The 19380-nt window shown below is 35.2% G+C and overlaps 3 protein-coding genes and 1 long non-coding RNA gene across 4 annotated transcripts in view; 2 read left to right on the forward strand and 2 right to left on the reverse strand.

The window, feature by feature from the left end:
* Positions 1-9127, forward strand: part of LOC101242688 (organic cation transporter protein-like) — a 12568-nt gene extending 3441 nt beyond the window's left edge. The window contains exons 3-10 of the mRNA XM_004226492.4: positions 2169-2264; positions 2510-2607; positions 4410-4492; positions 4775-4924; positions 6749-6857; positions 7485-7603; positions 7944-8073; positions 8348-9127. Of these exons, the coding sequence (XP_004226540.3) occupies positions 2169-2264; positions 2510-2607; positions 4410-4492; positions 4775-4924; positions 6749-6857; positions 7485-7603; positions 7944-8073; positions 8348-8447 (885 nt within the window). The 3' untranslated portion in view covers positions 8448-9127. The remainder of the gene's footprint in view (positions 1-2168; positions 2265-2509; positions 2608-4409; positions 4493-4774; positions 4925-6748; positions 6858-7484; positions 7604-7943; positions 8074-8347) is intronic.
* On the reverse strand, positions 3572-4274 carry LOC108949845. Its single transcript, XR_001974917.2, has 2 exons — positions 4117-4274; positions 3572-4041 (listed from the first exon to the last, which is right to left on the reverse strand). It is a non-coding gene; the product is annotated as an uncharacterized LOC108949845 (long non-coding RNA).
* A 497-nt stretch (positions 9128-9624) lies between the features above and the next one.
* Positions 9625-11081, forward strand: LOC100176785 (heme-binding protein 2-like). Its single transcript, XM_002120130.5, has 4 exons — positions 9625-9773; positions 9942-10077; positions 10374-10554; positions 10784-11081. The coding sequence occupies exons 1-4, from the start codon at positions 9666-9668 to the stop codon at positions 10974-10976; spliced, it is 618 nt and encodes a 205-aa protein (XP_002120166.1). The 5' UTR covers positions 9625-9665; the 3' UTR covers positions 10977-11081.
* Positions 11082-11603: 522 nt separating this feature from the next.
* LOC100187003 (N-alpha-acetyltransferase 35, NatC auxiliary subunit-like) overlaps positions 11604-19380 on the reverse strand; it is a 10008-nt gene continuing 2231 nt past the window's right edge. The window contains exons 7-19 of the mRNA XM_026836457.1: positions 18899-19341; positions 17114-17239; positions 16818-16885; positions 16646-16753; positions 15950-16061; positions 15466-15702; positions 14785-14877; positions 14390-14506; positions 13795-13868; positions 13440-13617; positions 12883-13056; positions 12264-12398; positions 11604-11801 (exon numbers count right to left, since the gene is read on the reverse strand). Coding sequence (XP_026692258.1) covers positions 11661-11801; positions 12264-12398; positions 12883-13056; positions 13440-13617; positions 13795-13868; positions 14390-14506; positions 14785-14877; positions 15466-15702; positions 15950-16061; positions 16646-16753; positions 16818-16885; positions 17114-17239; positions 18899-19341 — 2006 coding nt within the window. The 3' untranslated portion in view covers positions 11604-11660. The remainder of the gene's footprint in view (positions 11802-12263; positions 12399-12882; positions 13057-13439; positions 13618-13794; positions 13869-14389; positions 14507-14784; positions 14878-15465; positions 15703-15949; positions 16062-16645; positions 16754-16817; positions 16886-17113; positions 17240-18898; positions 19342-19380) is intronic.

Below are 19380 nucleotides of genomic sequence, written 5' to 3' on the forward strand. Positions count from 1 at the left end.
CTTGCTTCAAAATGTGCTGGAGGGAACGGGCTAAGTTCATACTTCAATATATCTTGGAGAGATAGGACCCCTAGTTGTGAAACAACTAGGAAACGTTGGAAAAGCAAACCTGGGTCAAATGTTCTATCAGGTGCCACCTTCACTAATGATGTGTTTCTAAACGTCTTGGCTTTATCCTTCCGCTTAAAAGATATCGAGAAAACAGATTGCCCAATCATTTTGTCCATAATTTTCCTTCCGACTGTTTCAAAGTCATGTACGTTAACGTCATCCTCAGCCACAACACCATTCACAACCATTCAGTAAAATTAACGGTCAAAGCCAAAATAGGTATTTTTTTATTGTTTTTATACCTTAAATAGTATAGTACTCAATATAAATAGTGTAAATAATATGGAAAGTGTACCAGCGAGTCGAAGTAAGCGAACGCTGAATTTCTGCGATCCAAAGCGTCTTTCTGAAAGAGCCCAGACTCCGTTAAAACCTATATAAACGATCCAACACCTGAACATTTTTTAACACAATCTATTTTACCTAAAAAAGTGTTTTTTTCCTAGATTTTTAATATGTTATTCTTGATCATAAATACTACAAAAAAACGTTAAAAAACCTTTTGTAGGAATTTTTTGGGGGTTCGAGCCATATTTTTCATATATTGACCCGACTATTTGTTGCTGATAAGTTAAAACCATGAGCATGGTTCATTGAACCGCTGCAGTTGCTTATACAGGGGGATAAACGCATACAAGAGATATTTCGGCATACGTTGACGCTAGCTGGTAGACCGCGTGCAATTGGTTAGTTGAAAAGTAGATCTTGGGTCAAAAAAGGTTGGGCACGCCTGGTAGGCCATGGCGATACAAAGCTAGAAAACACGTATAGTGGTTGTTTTAACATTTAAAATATAATTTCTAATATAAATCTTGTTATATAATATAAAATCTAGGAATTAATGTGGAGTAAATTAATATGTTGACTGGTTTTCGGCGTACAGTGTGGTTTAACAGGGTACTTTACGTTGGCGATTAAGACTAGCAGCAATCAGCTTAGTTTACATAATAGTATATGATCATACCTACGAATCTACAGAACCATTCTTTACTACATTTATAATCCAACATCATGCAGCTCCAAACTGCTTAAGTACTAGCAGATAAGGTGTTCGCGTTTTCCGATTTCATAAAGACCCGGAACGCAGAAAAGGTAGCTTACTAATTCAAGCAGAAGACCAAAAATAGTAACTCAGTATTGTTTTCCTCAATGTCACTTCGATATTAGGCAAATTTTACAAAGATACCGTAAGTTTCGTTGCCGGGTATACGTGTTAAGTTTGTGAGCCAAAAAGTAAAATCACGCCAATTTACATGCAAAACTGCAGCTAGATACACCAGTTTATGGTAATGTTATGCGTTTTTGTTTGTATTTTTATATTTTAAACATGTTCTTTTATGTTTTTGGTCAGTAAACTTGATATTTTTTGTTTTTTTACTCTTTAATTGATTAAGTGTTCAATAAAAGTTTATTATTGTGATAAGATATAACATTAGTAGAAAGCCATTTTTACGCGCAGAGGTGCTTGGTTTTTAAAAAATCGCAATATTTAAACGAAAAAGAGCACCCAGCAATGATAATAAGCTATGCCGTGGGCTTCGTAATGGTGGCGACTATGACGTCATAAACGCGAGACAATGAATAACAACACTCGTTGTTTTACAATCCGTTTCCTAACTTGGTCTATACTAACTTTGGTCACGCCTAATTATGTTGAGTGCGTAGTTTTTTATAAAGCCTTATCCTGCCTGTTGGAGCTTTAAATCCAACGCCTTTGCAGTTTTTGTATAATGAACAATTAACTGTTGTTCATAACCATAATGAATGCTCTGTACTATAATTGTGTATTGATGAACAAATAAATGAAACTGGTTTATCCTCGCGTTGTGGGGCAGTAGGCTACATAGCGATAAAGTAAGTTGTAAAACATACAGCCTTATTTTAATCTAGTTTTGCGGTTACTTTTCGCATGTCACTAATATTTTTATTTCTTTGATTGCGATTAAAGCCATTTTATGAAAATGTGGTAAACAACTAAATTACATTTATTTAGTCATATTTTGGTTGTAACGTTTTTGTTATCGTAACATGCATAAGTCATGTTATTTTACATTTAGGTGACAAAGTTACTGGCAAGGATAAACAAAGTAACGCTCACCAATGAAGATTGGAAAGAAGCTAAACGACACAGAATCGAACTAGAAGAACTAGAGGTTTATAACAATCTTAAAGTCAAAAGTTATATAGTAGGGTAGGGGAAAATTGGACACCTTATCGTTCTAATGTCTCGTCTCATTTGGTAGTAAACAAAAAAAAGCTTATTGCGGACTTATAACATGGGTGTCTTCTTATAAACACAAGGTGCACATGGTGTATAAAAACATAGATGCTAACTTTATAAAGCTTAACAGTAGAGGATATTTATCAAAAATGACATTACCTTAATATGTTTTATTAGAACGCTAAAAAAGGAACATCAGAAAGAAAATATTCAATAATTGATCTATTTAGACATCGTGAAACTTGTATTATTACCATGAAAGTAATGTTCAATTGGTAAGTTGTAACAAACATGCTTTTTTTACGCTGTAGTACTTAACAATTTTAATAACATATAGCCAATGCGTGTACACAATTTCAGTGCTTTCGGTTGAAATCAAAAATTAGGAATACTTTCAAAATGGGGTAATGAGTTACCTATTTTTCTAATTCTCAAATTAACTGGTATGACTTGCCATATGACCTCGACCATAATGATCAGACTTAAGTAAATAAGGCTGCTAAATACTCACGCACTTTCAAAACGTATAAAACATATATCTGCCTATGAAACTTTATAATTGTATATGTACATTTCAATTGTATATCTCCAAACATTCCACACTGTTTAGCTTTGAATAAAACGCCTTTATTTTGTATAGCACTACAACTTTGGTGAAGATATTTTAATAATACACCCATTTTGACTAGTCAAGTCATGTTTGTTGATGAAAGACTTTTAACAGAATAAGTAGAGACATGTTTAAACTTTATATTCCTTATCATCTTATATACCGTTTTTTTCTGGTAGCCAATTAGCCCGTTCACATGGCCAAGCGAAAAAGAGTCTTTTCCAAAACTGGCCAGGCCAAAAATAGAGGCAATTTTTGGCCAGAATTGACGTGCGTTCACATGGCCATTTAGCCTCGTTTTCTTAAACGTCGAAATTGAATATTTTAATTCTCCCCATATGCACGCAATACATTTAATTAATATTTTCACAAAATTAGGAGTGGTTTTGAATTTAAAATTACTACTACCAAAAAAGAAAAGTAGTCGAAACCATCATAAACACTAATTTGGTAAAAAATGTATTGTTCACAATGTATTAATATACATATAACACAACACACATATAAATATATCTAATATACAGAAGAGATGCTAGTCCCACTTAACTTTTTTTTTTAACTTACCACTCAGTCATGTTATAATTTGAAATCACTTGTGCCTGCTGAATCAATTTGTAATATAGCACAGGTTCTTTGTTTTGTTTTATTGAAAAGTATAACAAAACACAACTCCATTAAAACAATAACAAAAGTGCATTTCATGTACAAAATAAAACAGAATGGGCTTTTAAAGGCATTGAAAGTAAATGATAACTGCTTTGGTTATACATATATGTGCACAAAATACACACACATTGTGTTTTACTATAACACTGGTTTGTAGTAAAGCAATGATTAGTTTGTTGCTTTGATTTTACTATTACACTTGTTTACAGTAAAGCAATGATTAGTTTGTTGGTTTGATTCAGCAGCCCAGTACTATGTATAATGTCAGTACTGTCTATTATGTTATGTATGTTGTCTTTTTCTTCAAATGATGGGTTTACAAACCACTCTGTAGCTTATTTGATAAATGTATATCCAAACTGATACATGTAATTCACACACTCTTTCGGTTTCCATCTTGCTTCTAAATGTACCAGTGTTGTTGACAATTTTTCTGCAGAACAAATTGAGCATATGTATAACCTGTTTTACACTACACAACACAAACTCATGACAAATACAAACATACCTTCTACAAACTCTTGGTCCAGTAGTGATTAAGACACAAATTTAATGTGCTGCTGTCCACCATCCATTTTGATCAACATTTCCAAGTAAATGTTTCAACATACAATTTTTTACTTAAAAAATCATTATTTCAACTACATCTGCATTATAGCAGTTTGATTATTAATTGTTCAGTAGCACCACGTGCTTACTTATTAGAGCTCTGCTCTCTTATCGTATGATACATGCATATTCGTTACTCTGACCGAAGAGACGAAATGTGTTATGTTATGTATAGTTATTTATATGTTACAGGTTCGTAACAAGTTTTGTATACTATGGAATTTCCCTTAATGCCGGTACCCTAGCTGGAAATATTTTTGTGAACAACACATTAAGTAAGTTGCACAACGCTGCTAATGCAAATATATTCTAGTATATTTGAGGTCAATCCGTTTAAAACGCAGGTACATACTGCCTTGGATGGGCACTATGTGCGGTGGCTTAATAACAAACCTCGTGCCCGCTTATATTGTGTTAATTTCTGTAGGAGTGCGGTCTTGCAATGACATGCAATGGAACCTAGGATTTATGCCAGAGTTGGCCCGTTACCCGCTTGTAAGCTGCTAGGCATACTTTGATAGCAAGTTAGGTTAATAAAGTTTTAGTTTTGCTTACAGATGGTGTTATGGAAATAGGTTCATACATTTTCTGTATTTTATTATTGGATCGAGTAGGACGACGAATTTTACTTTCGGGGATGATGTGCCTATCTGGCATTGGTCTTATTATAAGTCTTGTTGTTAAAGAGTATAAAGGCAGTGAACCAGGTAAGATGAATGTAACTTATTTATTCTTACAGAGGAGACAACAACGTTCGTTATGGTATGGGTGTTCTGTTTCATACATCTCGGGCTCGCTTACGTTACCTTGTATATGTAAATTTTGGGTAAATGGAGCGGCGGGCGAGCTAACTTGTTTGGCACAGCTCCGGACAAAACAAAATTATTTCGCCACGTCCAGGTATAAAAAAACTGACCCAACTGGTAAAAAAAAGTTTTTTAATATATAGTAGGGTGGGGGAAGATGGGACACTTTGTCAGACGAGACTTTTTTTTAATTTTCTTTTTACGGACCCCCATTTAATGATAATCAGGAAAGTAAGGTTTCAGAAATGTTCGACAGTATTATCACGACCTTATAAAACGCGCGTCAAAGTTGATTACTGTTTTTAAATATTAAAAAAATATGTAAAATAGAAACAGTATATTTTGAACAGGTAAAAAAATGCGAATTAGTAAGGTTCCTTTTTTTTAATGCTCGCTAAATCATAGTAAAGCCTATGATTTGTTTGGGTTTGCGTGTGCGAACGATTAAACTAGTTTCATAGCTTTATAAAAACAACCTTGAATATTTCGTACAGTTTGATTTTGTCTCATAAAACTAGTTTTAGTTTCGTAAAAAAACACTGAGATAAGCTATAAGCATGAAGAAATTAGGCAGGGGTCAGTATGACTTTAATTTGAGATAAAAACAACAAAAAAATATCGGTTTAACGTTATATATATATGAAGGTTACATGTCAAAGAAACTAGCACAGCAGCCTGTTAAACTCGGTAGGTTAACTACAAGTTGCAGAATACTGGTAATGTAAATATATTTCAATTTAGAGTCCCATCTTCCCCCACATTGTTGTTTTGTATGTTTTCATTGCCAAACTTTGAAAGATTTGCTTTTAATTTAGTAATTTATACCTCAGGGGTTATATAACTATAATATACTAATATAATAAAAATATAATATTTTGAAAATATATTCGAAATTTGGTCATTTGCACTTGGTGATAATTTATGAGAAGTGGCTTGTGCCAAAAACAGAGTAGCAATACCTAATTTGTAGGAAAAATAAAAACTTTATCAAAAGTTATAATCACTTTTCTGTTATTACAAGTTCATATACACTTGTAGGATACAATATTTATCCATTGATGTTCGAAAATTACCCATTGTCGTTCAAACAATATACCAATTGTTGTGCAATAATATAATGTATATAGGTAACATGTTAAACACTATAGCAGTAGGGCAAGAAAAAGAATGTTCAGACTTAATTTTCAAAGCGTGCAGTATTATTTCGTGTTATTTACGTATATTCCTATTTATAAATACATTTATTAATCAAAATAAACAATGAATTTAAACTGTCCCATCTTATCCTATGTGTTTTTTCGAGTTTGTAAAATTTCACCTGTTGTGCCGATCGCTAAATAACTTCTCGTGTGTTTTATTATATTTTATTAAATTGTTGTCAATTAATAAAGGAATGCTAGTACTAATTCGTGGTATTAACCAAAAACCGTCATCTATTTTGATTTTGAAAATATTTGGCAATATGTGCTTAAGTGGCCTATCTTCCTCCATTGTACTATACACCAACGTTTTTTTCATACCCTGATTATGTTTTATCGGACGACAGACAAAAGTCTGGTACAATAAAGTTAGCATTTTCTTAGTTTTATCCTATTTATTAAAAAAAAAACTTGCAATATGAGCAAAACTAAAATTTGGATAATGAAAATACGTGAAACAGTAGTCCCAAAGTATGTAAAACCTGTTTTATCCGATGTATCCTAATACTTTAACTTTATTCTACAGGTTTCGAAACTTTAAGTTTGGTGTTCGCGTTTGTAGCAATGATTGGCATCTCTGGTTGTTCCGCTATCACACTTATCTTTACATGTGAGTTATACCCTACTGTGGTAAGGTGAGTTGAAAAGGGCTGTAGTTGCCACGTTTGACTTTAACCTGGACTTGAAATGATCAGCGTGGGCGTATGTCATTGTGGGCGTATGTGTCATTGTGCAAGGCACTTAACTTCAATTGCCCCAAGCAGTGGTCCGATAGGGGTTGTCCAAATTGTTAGCCATGCATTATAATACCAAGAATCTGCCCAAACAATTACACACAAGGATATACGCCTGGTAACTCGTTAGCAAGCGTGAGGTGTATGAAACAAATCCCCCGTCTTATAACAACTATATCGTTGCCCCGCCACGCGAAGATATGTATTTATTCTTTTTATATACAGTAGGATGGGGGAAGATGGGACACTTTTAAACTCTATTTTCTCGTCCCATTTAGTGGTAAACAAAGAACATTTAAAGAAATATGAAACTATGTCATCATGACTCTCATAGAACGTTGTTAATTATTTAAACACGATCAGGATATCTGGATATTATGTGCTAAAGGTGTCCCATCTTCCCCCATCCTACTATACATTCCACGGCTCCGTTTTAAAAAACCTCTATAGCAAATGGTTTAAAAAATCTTGCCAAGCAAAAAACCAGGTTAAAAACCTTACTTATTAGAAAATACAATACTTTTATAGGAGCATTGGTGTTGGAGTGGGATCAATAATGGCGCGTATTGGTGGAATGACTGTGCCATTTTTGATCGCATTGCAAGATGATGTCACATGGTTGCCAAACGCTATTTTCGGAGTATCTGGTAATTAACTGTTAGCTAGGGTAAAAGTTGAATGTAACTTATATAGTAGGTTGGGAAAAGATGGGACACTTTTAGCACGTAATTCTTTATTGTGTTTTAAAGAACTAACAACGGTCTGTAGGAGTCGTAAGGATATGATTTTATAATTCTTTGGATGTTCTTTGTTTACTGCCAAATAAGACTAGAAAATAGAATAAAAAGGGGCTTTATCAGCCCCAATCCTATACTGTATACTAATTTAGCCCTGTATTTTGGCCTGACGGGCCAATGAAGAGCACTGTCGTTAATTGTCTGAGGACACATAGTCCTATCAGTAATTGCAATCTATATTTTCCTTCAGCCTTATTGACGGGACTGGCATCCTTAACTTTCCCGGAGACGAACGGTCACAAAATGATGGAAACAATTGAAGAAGCCGAGATATTTTATAAAACAGGAAAAATAAATAGCGAAGAAGAAAGTTTATCTAGGTATATAGGTGAAACACTATATAGAAGTATTTTATATATGTCAGATCCTGTACGACGAAGCGCGAAAGTACATGTAATCTGAAACTGAGGCCAGTAGACTCGTTACCTAAACTCATACATTTTCAATAAAGTAAGGGAGGTCCATATTTTTACCCTCTTTATTTGTCCGTTTAATAGTAAACAAAGATTATTTAAAGTATTATATAACCGTATTTTCACGGCTCTTAAAAGAGTTGGTTGTTAAAAACAAGTAACAGTACTATATTTATTCTAGGTGTTCTAATGACGTTGGTGTGGCGGAAAACAACGTCGGTCATGACAACGCTGGATTTTCATCTATCGAGGAAAACGAGTCAAAAACTACACAATTGTAATCCGCCCAAAAATGTAACAGAATTAGAATATTCTAACTTTTTTCTGAAGGTTTTTGTTTATAACTACTGAGTTTGTTTCGTTTCTTATTCCACCCAACACTCCTCAAGTAGTGCTATTTTAATACCCCACAACAAATATGCAAGACAGATGGGATTCAGCAATCAGAAAACCAAAGAAAATGGCCAACAGCCGCTAAATAGTAAATGAAATCTATTTAAAACATAAAGCCAAAAATAAATGCGGCCGATAAAATGTGAGTTGAACGCCCAACAATATGAAGGAGTGCCAAACCTGGCAACCAACAAAGCACAACAAAATGTACGAATCAAACCAAAACAAAACCCCGGGATACAAAAAGCTCAAGAACCAAACTAGAAATACAACGATGCAACATCACATACCAACATGAACAACCCATAAAGTGAGATGCAAACTTCAACTGCAGACAAACACTAAACTTCCGGGCGAGAAACCCAGGATAAAAAAGAATCTAAGAATTCATTTCTCAGTGTTTGTTTTGTAACAAAACTTGCTGAAAATCTACTTTCTTTGTTTCATTCTTTCTCCTGAGGGCGCAAAATTCCTCTAAATTTCGCAAGAATTCCCACGCTTAATTTTTGCGTTGATTTCATAATTTAATCATTACAAGTGGCAAGTGCCCAGTGTTTCCAACTAAAAATTGTAGTGTTTTCAAATTTTATTGTTTTTCTAGGCCAAGCGTAGTGATTGTTTTGTCATAAAGTAGCGATACAGACGTAGATTCATGACGTCATAATAGCGATTAACAGAACGATTATTTGCAAGGCAAAGATCATGGGAGAAGTAGTGTATAGTTGGTTGGGGTAAGATGGTCCATGGTTGCATTCTTTTTCGTTGGCCCACTTTGTAACCAACATTAATATTTAAATAATTTATAACGACTCTAAAAGTGTAAACCGGATCGCTAAATATGGAATTTAGGTGTTATTTTTATGCTGCGGCAACGATACGGATAAACTAGTTGATTGGCCTATTTACCACATTCCAAAATGTACCAGTGCTCCCGTTTTGAATTTTAAGGTGTTTATATCCTTTCTTCTGCTTGAGAACGTGAAAACTTTGGGAAGCACTGTGCCCGGTGTAGTAAATTTAATGATTAAATGCACTCGTTTTTGCTGTGCTATAAAAACGGGAAACGATGTGAGTTGCCATTATTTTACAATTCATTTACAGGCACTATGATTTCTACATTCGTTGTTACCGTGTTGTTTCTGTCTGCCGCTACAGCAAAACAGTATAACAGTTACGAAGAACCGGAGTGGAGACTGATTGGAGACCAACCGAAAGTAAGTTTTTGAGCTGTTAATTTAAAACTTTTGCATTGGGTGTTAAAATGCTGGGAATCCTTCCGAGGCACGTACGCCGGGGAACCTGCTGCTCTAGTATTTTGATTATTACACGAGCCTGAACACCGCATTAACTGTTTAATTGAAATGTTTGTTTTGTCTTGAAAGGATGGCTCCTTCGAAGCCCGTTTATATCCTGCATGTAATTGGACAACCACAAGTATAAGGGGGGACACCGTAGACCAAGTTACGAAGACCGCTTTCTGGAGGCTTTTCAAATACATACAAGGAGCCAACATTAGAAGTAAGCGAAATCAAGTTGTGGCTCCGGAAACTGTGATCTAGGTTATAGGACTATTACGCCCACACGTATAGTAAGCGTATATAAGCGTAAGATACAAAGTAGTCTTTAGTTTTTGGACCATATCTGCTTTAGCACATAATATCCGAAGTGTGTATTCAACAACTTGCAACTAACAACAGAATATGCTAGTGTAGGGAGGATACGGTTTTAAATGATGTTTTCTTTTCACCACCCTAATATACCCGTTTGAAATGTAATTTTTATTAGCAAACCCCAATTAAATATTTCTTTCCCAGAAACTGTTATCCCGATGACTGTACCAGTGTCCATCCGTACGCCAAGCCAACCGTGTCCGTTCTGCCCCACTGAGTTCGACATCTCATTCTATTTACCCACAGCCTTCCAAACGAACCAACCAGAGCCCACAAACTCACTTATTACAGTAAGGGAACAACCAGCAATGAAAGTATATGCAAGGTGGGAATGTTTACGCTAGGTCATCTACGGCTAAATTTTCTCTTAAGCGTCCCGTGGAAACCACGTTAGTTAACACTGATAGTGTACTTTTTTATACTTCTCCCGATCCGTTAATGGGGTTCTTGTTTGCCTATACCGAATCTTCAGTCACTGGAAGTGCTGTTCTGCAAAGCGTCTTTCTTTGGGCAGCGAAACTTTAAATTTATACCAATAAACGCCATTTTTTCAGAACCTTTACCGGATTCGCTGATTCCGTCGCATGGAAAACTGAAGCTGGCAAACTCTATGCTGACCTCTTGCGGAATGGTGTTTCAGATTCGACGCTGGACAAACGAATGATGATTTGCGCCGGTTACGATAGTCCTTTTCATTTGTTTAATCGACGTAATGAAGTTTGGATAGCTGTTAAACCGCAAGCGTGAAGAATGAAATAAAATTCGTGCCAAATGTTTTTGTATCTGTTCTTGAGGGTTAAGACTGTTGTTGCCTACCCTGTTAAATTGAATGAATGAATAAATGTAACTTAGTTTTATCCTCGGGTGGCGAGAAAACGACAGTCGTTCACGGGTTCATCACCTCGTGACCATGTATGTTACTTTGTGGGTAATAATTTTTTTTGTTAATTTTTTTTCATCTTTTTATGTATGGCTGATAATTTGGACAACCCGTCCACTGGGTTGGAGCAATTGCCGTTATAATTTGGACAACCCGTCCACTGGGTTGGAGCAATTGCCGTTAAGTGTCTTGCCCAAGGACACATACGCCACAATGGTTAGCAGCGTCGTTACAGGCAGGCGCGCTAAACCACTATGTCACGACAAACTAATCCCCAAAAAAGTCGTTGACGGATCTCGTTTTGTTTTTGGCGGTCAATTTAAACAACCCATTAGTGACGACAACTGGGTTTGAGAAATTGCCACAATGGTAGAAGCGATCAGCTTTTAACCCAAATACCCCTGGATTAGATGCAAGCCAACCGTGCCACGGCACCAGGTTAATTCGTAACTTGTATCTATGAAAAACGGTTCTAAATTACTCATGGCAGACGCTTAACTGGTTATGTTTGTTTTATTAAAGCAGCAGTGACATCACTATCATATATGACGTCACGACACACGTATAATAGGAAAGACTGAATTAACCGAGAAATCGAACTGTGGACGTGAAGTTGAGTTTTGTTTGTGGCCACCTGCCAATAACTTGGTCATTACAAGGTTGGTTTTGGCGACAAGTAACAGTTTCTGTACCTGCGTTGTATGATGCAGGTTGTTTAAATTGAGGTCCTACATATGTGGAACATATATCAAGGTGGGAGTTAATATATATATATAGATACCTTTCTTCTAAAACCAACACCTATCATAAAAATGTAGAATAAGAATAAATAATTTTGATGCAAATATCAAACATGCTCATTTAAAAAGCTTGTAAACAATAAAGTACCTAATATATCATCTATATATATATAGTAAGATGGGGGAAGATGGGACACCTTCGGCACATAATATCTGAATATCCTGATCGGGTTTTAAACAGTTAACAACGGTCTATGGGAGTCTTGAGCATATATTTTTATAATTCTTTAAAAGTTCCTTGTTTACTACCACATTGGACGAGAAAGTAGAGTTAAAATGTGTCCCAACTTCCCCCACCCTACTATAAGTAAAAAATATATTAGTTATTATTTTAAAACAAAACATTAATCTGACCTCTGCACTTGGTGCAACTGATTCATAAGATTGCTTGGCTTGTGTAAAGTGTTTGGATGATGATAAATATAAATCCTGTGCAGTTGGTGGGGGGTAGTACTGACTCACATTTGTCATCTCCTGTAGTATATTCAGCTGTTAAAGCAATTGAACAGAATCTATGTGGTGTAAATTATATTAGATTTTGAATAATATTAATTACAGTTGTTATTAACAGTAGATATAGAAAAAATGAAATTATTGTTTATGGAAAAATATGAGGCCTTTAAAAATCATTTACAAGTATCCAAATGAAGACTAGAGTTGGCCTGTTATCTATGAAAATAACAACATAACATAGGTGTGCAATATATGTGTTTTCCCCACAAATCAGTCATTTAAAATAACAAAAAAAATTAAAAATGAAGAAAGTAAAGCAGTTAATGCTTTGTGAGTTGTATAACAAAAAAATACAACCGTAAATTTAATGCTAAAAAACAATAATAAAATCACTTTATTTGCTTTGGTGCATACAAAACTAATGGTAGCAGTTGTACCAATGCAATATTAGCAAAGAAAACGCTCTCTTACTCATAGTAGCACCAGTGTATCATGAGATCAAAATAATCGAATCATTCACCTGGAATTGTTTATAAGGCACGAAAGGTGGCGTGCCCACTGTTATAAACGGTGAAAACCTATGTTCATATCGTATTCCTTCATCATCGAAACTAAAATCAGGTGTCGACATTTTCCCTTCAAGAAAGAAACCAAGAAGAGCTTTGAAGCAACCTGCAGCCATCATCTGCATGCCCTGGGACGTGGAATATTGTGTTATGTGACATAACAATAGTTGATTTATCTCTTCGGTTACAGTAGCAAAGATCAGGTTAATTAATTCAGCAACAAAGGGAAAGAAATTAGCAAAACAACGTCAGTCGTTATACACACACAGTCACTACAGGTAAACTGCTTTAATAAAACCGCGGCTGCTAAACCCACATTACAGTTCAGTTACTTATATTCAGTTGCATTTAATTAAAATAAAACGAGCACACAACATTCCATTTTGGGTGTGTAAGGTCGTGCAGCGAGGCACGCCATGGTACCAGAGACTTAGGCCAGATTTTATCCATTACCCCCACACCCAGGGTGCGAGTCGTGCGACAATCGTATATTTTTTACCAACCCACTTACCTGAGTGATTGCTATCTCTCTCAGATGAACTTTACATTTCTTTTTATTCTTCTTGGATTTTTTGTTTGACCTTGACTTTGCAGGGGTGGGGTCAGCTAACATGTCGTCACTTTGTAGTTGACTTTCTGCACGATTTAGAGTGGTAAGTTGCCAACTAAGCAGAACCTCAGCAAGGTACCTGTGTGTGGTAAGACTAGATGTTGGTTGTGGAAAATGTTTTTATACTTAGTCTAGAATATAGTCATAAATGTATTTTCAATACCATGAAATATAACGACTGACGTTTTGTGTTATAACGACTGTTTACATCAATTACATTTATTCATCCATTCATACCGTAAACTAATAAACTTACCAGTAAATATAATGATATTCATGATCACTGTACAGTTGAAGGTGGAATCCACTTAGAACATATTGGATCATAACCTGTATTACAAGTAGAACATTGGAAATTTATTGTAAAATAGAGAGCAATTTTATTTCTTAAATGAAATCTAATTCATAACGGTAAATAAAATAGAAACAACATGATAAATGAAATATAATTGATAGAATGTTCCCATCTTACAGTCTCGCTCACCCTGACTCAAGCAACCAACTTAACAACCCTCTTAATGCAAATAGGTATAAGTTTGAGTTAACGAGATGATGCTTCGTAATACCAATATTAACGAGAACGTACGTGACCACGGGGCACGCTTAACTTAGCGTATACTATACATAATGCCCTAACTGGTCTCTTGGACTGCTTCGCCTTAAGATTTCACCCGTATAGAATACCACTTTATTTACTGCATAATAGAATGTCACTATGCCTTCACCCTCATTGCATGGTAAAGTAAGGAGGTTATGGGCCAACACTGGCTTATATACCATGACTCGAGCTACCTCACCAATATAGAATACACTATGCAATCTATATAACAATATAACGACTACATGCTTACCCTCAAAGTGTGGTAAAGTGTCCAACTACCAATACAGGTGAGATGAGACTTTCCTGCGTTGGGGTCAATTGCGTGCATGAGTGAGTTGATATCTTGGTCACATTTATCTGCTTCATCCTGGAGGTTAAAACTTGTTAGAAACCAAGAAAAAGTGGTTAAACCAAAAAAAATAAACAAAAAACAAGCATAATTAAACAAAAACAACAACAGTTACTACCAAAAAATAGTTAAAAAAATGATAAAGAAAATTAAATAAATTTTTAGCAGGAGTTCTAAAAATTATAATATTAAACAGTTACAAAATTGAAAAACTGGATAATGAGAAAAATAGGCATAAAAAAACAGAAACATATCAACTTGAAAGTAAGTTCACGGATATTTTAAACCCAGCCTACTTGTAGCATTCCTAGTTCTTCAAGAACAGCTGATAGCTTTTCACGTTGCCTTGCATAGTTATGCCCATATGCTTGTACCATTTTACCCATAGCCTGAAGAATAACACACAAATATTACCAAGAAAATCGTGATATTGTACGCTCAGTGTGCAAGACTAATACTATGATACGTTTCTGTTATAATACGTGCATAATTTATGGTACCTAAGAATGTTTTATGATTTTGCTAATCAGTTTATGCCAGGTGAAAAAATATCCTAAGATTAACAATAGGCACACTAACTATGACTATAAAGGATTTTATTCTGCCAACTCAAACATTTATATTAACATATTACATTTAACTTCTATACAAGATTTGTGTCATAGCTGACAAAAAGGTTTAGAATGTTGTAGGGGGGGCAAGGATAGTGAGATGTGCATTTTTTTAAAACAAATTAAATGCCAATGTTTACAGATTACCACAGTGTAGAAGCTTTCAATGTAGACCTGTCTACCCCACCAGGGCCACCATCACATGTTTAGTGCCTATGATTTGTGTAGTGTGTGTATTGCTTGTAAAAGTTAACAAAACCTAATCAGGAGCTGAAATGTAATCTAATCACTGCCATGTACATAAACCCACTTGCTTTCATTTTAGCAACCAGAAAGCTCACTCAACCAGAAATCAAGTAAACTTACCCTTGAAGCCTTGGTTAGAAAAGCATCCAAACAACTCCTGACTTGTGGATGATGTAATACTGATGGGAACTTGTTGGACAACGAAGGTGGGGAGTTAAAAACTCGAACGGAATCCCGTAACGCTTCACCGAGTTGCTGGTTGCCAAATATTTTCCGATATTCCGGAATGAAAGTGATTTGTACGATGGAACGCGCGAGGACAGTTGGTTCGGTGTGCGAGAAATCAACAACAAAGTCCTGGTGGTGTGGAATGCTGGTGAACTTATATTTAGACATACACAATACACAAGATTATATTTAGAAATATACAAGTTGAAATTTTCTCCGCACACTTTTTAAAATGGCCAAATTTTTCTGCCGACCATTTGTTTCAAGTAACCTTGTGTGAAATGCATATGTGGCACGCACAAATCGCCTTTAATGTCAACATAATGCTTCCATATACGCTATACGTAAGCAGACACTTGTACATTAAACAACTTACGAGGATACTCTGGAATGAAGTTAAGGTGGTCATGTCTATCACTGATAACAAGCGAGATATCATATCTTTGTAGCAACTACTTATCTCGTCTTTACTTCTGAGCTTGGTGTACCTGATAAGCATGTAGGAGTATATGAGAGAAGAAATAGAAGAAGAATAAAACTACATAGCATGGCAGCTTGATTGTAAACTTGGGAGACGTTATGTCATGACTCATGATTATGCAAAAAATGTATGTTTAGGATCTGGCCACACAAAATACCATTTCATATTATCACACAAAGCAAAAACACAAAGAGTTAATGCAATAAATGTAACAATCTGTGGTAAGACACAAGTAATGTTCGCAACCATGAACGGGGCAATCTCTATAAACTTGGCAAGTGGGAAATGCTGGGAGTAAAAGAGTTAAAAAGAGTGTTAATCAACTATAAAATTAATTTGCTTTCTTCAGCGCATGTAAGCCATCTTTGCATCTATCATAGGGGCAGGAAAATGCATTAGGGCCCTATTAAAATTGAGGTTATCCGAACTGCAAGATGCTGATGACGTTGCACCAACCTTACCCCCTTATTTTTGTATTTTAACTATATTTTTTGCCGAAGAGGCTTTTGATATAAAATTTTGAAACCTTATTTATTTAGATATATACAGTAAGTTTTACAATCTATGTTGTATGAATACCATGACAGTTACCTTGGGAATGTGGGTGGTAGCAACCTCTGGTTCACCAGTGGTTCAAATCCAAATGATATTTCGTGACCATCTTCACTAGTGGTGGTTGGTAGACCTAAGCCAGTGGTTCTGTAATGGAAGGGTTATGAAAAAAGTAACACCTACATTGTATTTAAATCCCAATTCTTCTTACTTGTCTATGATATCTAATTGTTCAGATAGTTGGTTGAAAAGTTTTCGGTTGGCTTGCAAAACTTCTTTCTAAAAATTAATAACAAAAAATTAAACCAAAACTAATATAAAAATATAAAACTATTAAAACGGGAAACCTTTAAAAATGATTTAAAAAGTAAATTAAAATAAAAATCCATGAAAAATAAAAATGAATTTGTTTAAAGAAATGCTTAAATTCTAAGACTTACATATGACAAATTAAAAATACTGCATACTTTATACAAGTTGTTGGCATATTAAGAAAAGTTCAATCACCTCTTTGTCCCCAAATGGAGCCAACAACTGTATGAACAACCTGAGGAATTTTAATCTTGCAAGTACAGCTTGTAAGGAGGTAGCATCATCTGATTTATTTTGTTGGGATTTGAAAACCTGTTGAATTATTTTATATTAGTTGATTGTAAGAATGATACATTTGTTAAAAGTATTTCAATGTTTTTCAAACTGTGTGCAATGGAAGCTTAAATTCTTTTCTAACAACCTCCTGTTGGTATAGTTACAACTAACTATGCCACCCTAACACACTCAAGTATATTTACCACAGCATTAAGAAATTAATGCAATAAAGTCACTCCCCTTTGTGGGAGAAATTTGGTGTGGTACTAACTACTTTACCAGTTGTATATAAAAATGTTGTATATACATGTATCACTATCAGCAGTATAATAATACATAGGCGCCTAGATTTTAAAATAAGCGGGGAGGCGATACTTTTTTATAACTGTTAATCAAAAACGTGAAACATCATACACGCGGTCCCTTTTTAATTAGGTTAGATTCGGGTGCGTAATTGAACGAGTTTCAGGTGTTAGCTTTGATTGCGCAACAGGTTTACCGGCTGCATTATAATTAGGATTGTTACGTAAAGTATAATAAACATATTGTCTGTTACGACATAGTACCAACTCACGCGTGGATTATTGCGTCATAATGGGGATTAAGTAACAATCGGATTGTTGTAACATAGCAGCAGTTGTTGCGTTTAATATTATCACAATAGTGATTAAAAGCATTTAACGTGTTGGGATTAAAATTGTTATAGCATATTTATGTCCACTGTTGCACGACCGTTCATGCGACGCAAACTTAATAACGAGTTAATTATACATCACTCAATTGCCTCGTGTCTCCCTTTCACTGTGTTTATTGATTCGTTCGCATTCAACACCGTTATTTATTAGTTTGCATTAAATTAACCGGCTCTGTGATTCTGTAAACATTCGTTTAGTATTTTACTAAACTACTAAAGGCTCGTAAACAACTAACTTGGCACTGCCTTTCTCAAGGTTGCGTGTAAAAAAATATAATTTGCAAATAAAACAGGGCAACAGGCTGTAACAAACAACCTAAATGTTTCCCAGAAGAAACACTGTTGTGTATTTACGATGTTTTCTTCAGCCAAGCAGCATGTTTGTTACGTATAATAGAAGGAATTCACACGTGCATTCATGGCATCATAATAGCAATTGTTTGACCTAGAAATTAATTACGACATAAAATCCATTGACCCATTGATTATTTAGTCTGCAGATATTTGCCCGCTTACGTTTGCGCGCAAGTAAAGTATAGATAGGTTTGCACAAATACTCTGTAAGCGCATGAAGCAACGCCTCGATTGAAAAAAAGCTGGGAACCACTGTAGTGGGGAATATAGCATTAATTGTCACGCTCTATGTAATTAATTTAAATTAAAATAATGCTTACGACGATCACTAAAGGATAATTTGCGATCGTTTGCTTTAGAACTTAATAAAGTGCTCTCGTACCACCTGTGAGACCTTTGCGTACTACAGTTTGGGAACCACTGAATTCTAGACTATAAGTAAAATCTTTTTGTTCAGTAAGATTTTATATTTAGTCATACTTTTTAAATGAAATTGTGATATCATTCAGATCCTGAATTTGGATGGATGGATACTGCCTATGAAGACTGAGGCATAAATAAATATTTACAGAAATTTTTATTTACAATAAAAGCAGTTTATTATTTACAATAAAAGCAGCCTATTTCAACGAGATTGAAAAGGTGTTTTGCCGAACCGCACTTCTGCCGATCCATTCATCGATTATTGGAGTTGTGTCCAGTGAATCGACCTTCTGTTTGTATACGTTGAGGATGAACATGTGGTTCAATCTTTTCTGTGACATGGTCGATCTTAAATACGTTTTTATGCGTCGTAGCACACTAAATGACCGCTCTGCTTCGCATGTGGTGCACGGAAGAGTTAAGTAGAGTCGCAGAATTACGGCAAGATTAGGCAGCAAGATAGACAAATTTTCATGCCTGGCAAACAACTCGGACGTTTTTTCAACAGTGGTTGCTGATATGTTGTGTGAAAGTTTGTAATGATAAAACTGCTCTATTTCAGTTGGTAGGTTCCGTGCAACAATATCATTACAATACATTTTTTGCAATTCGGCTGTAGATGACGTGATTTCTGCAGAGCGGGGATCCTTGCAAACAAGCACAGTTTCAAGATCAGCTACGATACCGAGATTTTGGGATGAGTAGCGCTGCAAAA

The sequence above is a fragment of the Ciona intestinalis genome, chromosome 10, assembly GCF_000224145.3.
Source record: "Ciona intestinalis chromosome 10, KH, whole genome shotgun sequence".
Lineage (NCBI taxonomy): Eukaryota > Metazoa > Chordata > Ascidiacea > Phlebobranchia > Cionidae > Ciona > Ciona intestinalis.

Excerpts from the sequence above, each read along its gene's own strand:
- LOC100176785 (XM_002120130.5), top strand. The coding sequence starts at position 9,666 with ATGATTTCTACATTCGTTGTTACCGTGTTGTTTCTGTCTGCCGCTACA. Across the intron at positions 10,078-10,373 it reads ACAAGGAGCCAACATTAGAA|AAACTGTTATCCCGATGACT; the intron begins GTAAGCGAAATC and ends TTTCTTTCCCAG. Across the intron at positions 10,555-10,783 it reads GCAATGAAAGTATATGCAAG|AACCTTTACCGGATTCGCTG; the intron begins GTGGGAATGTTT and ends CCATTTTTTCAG.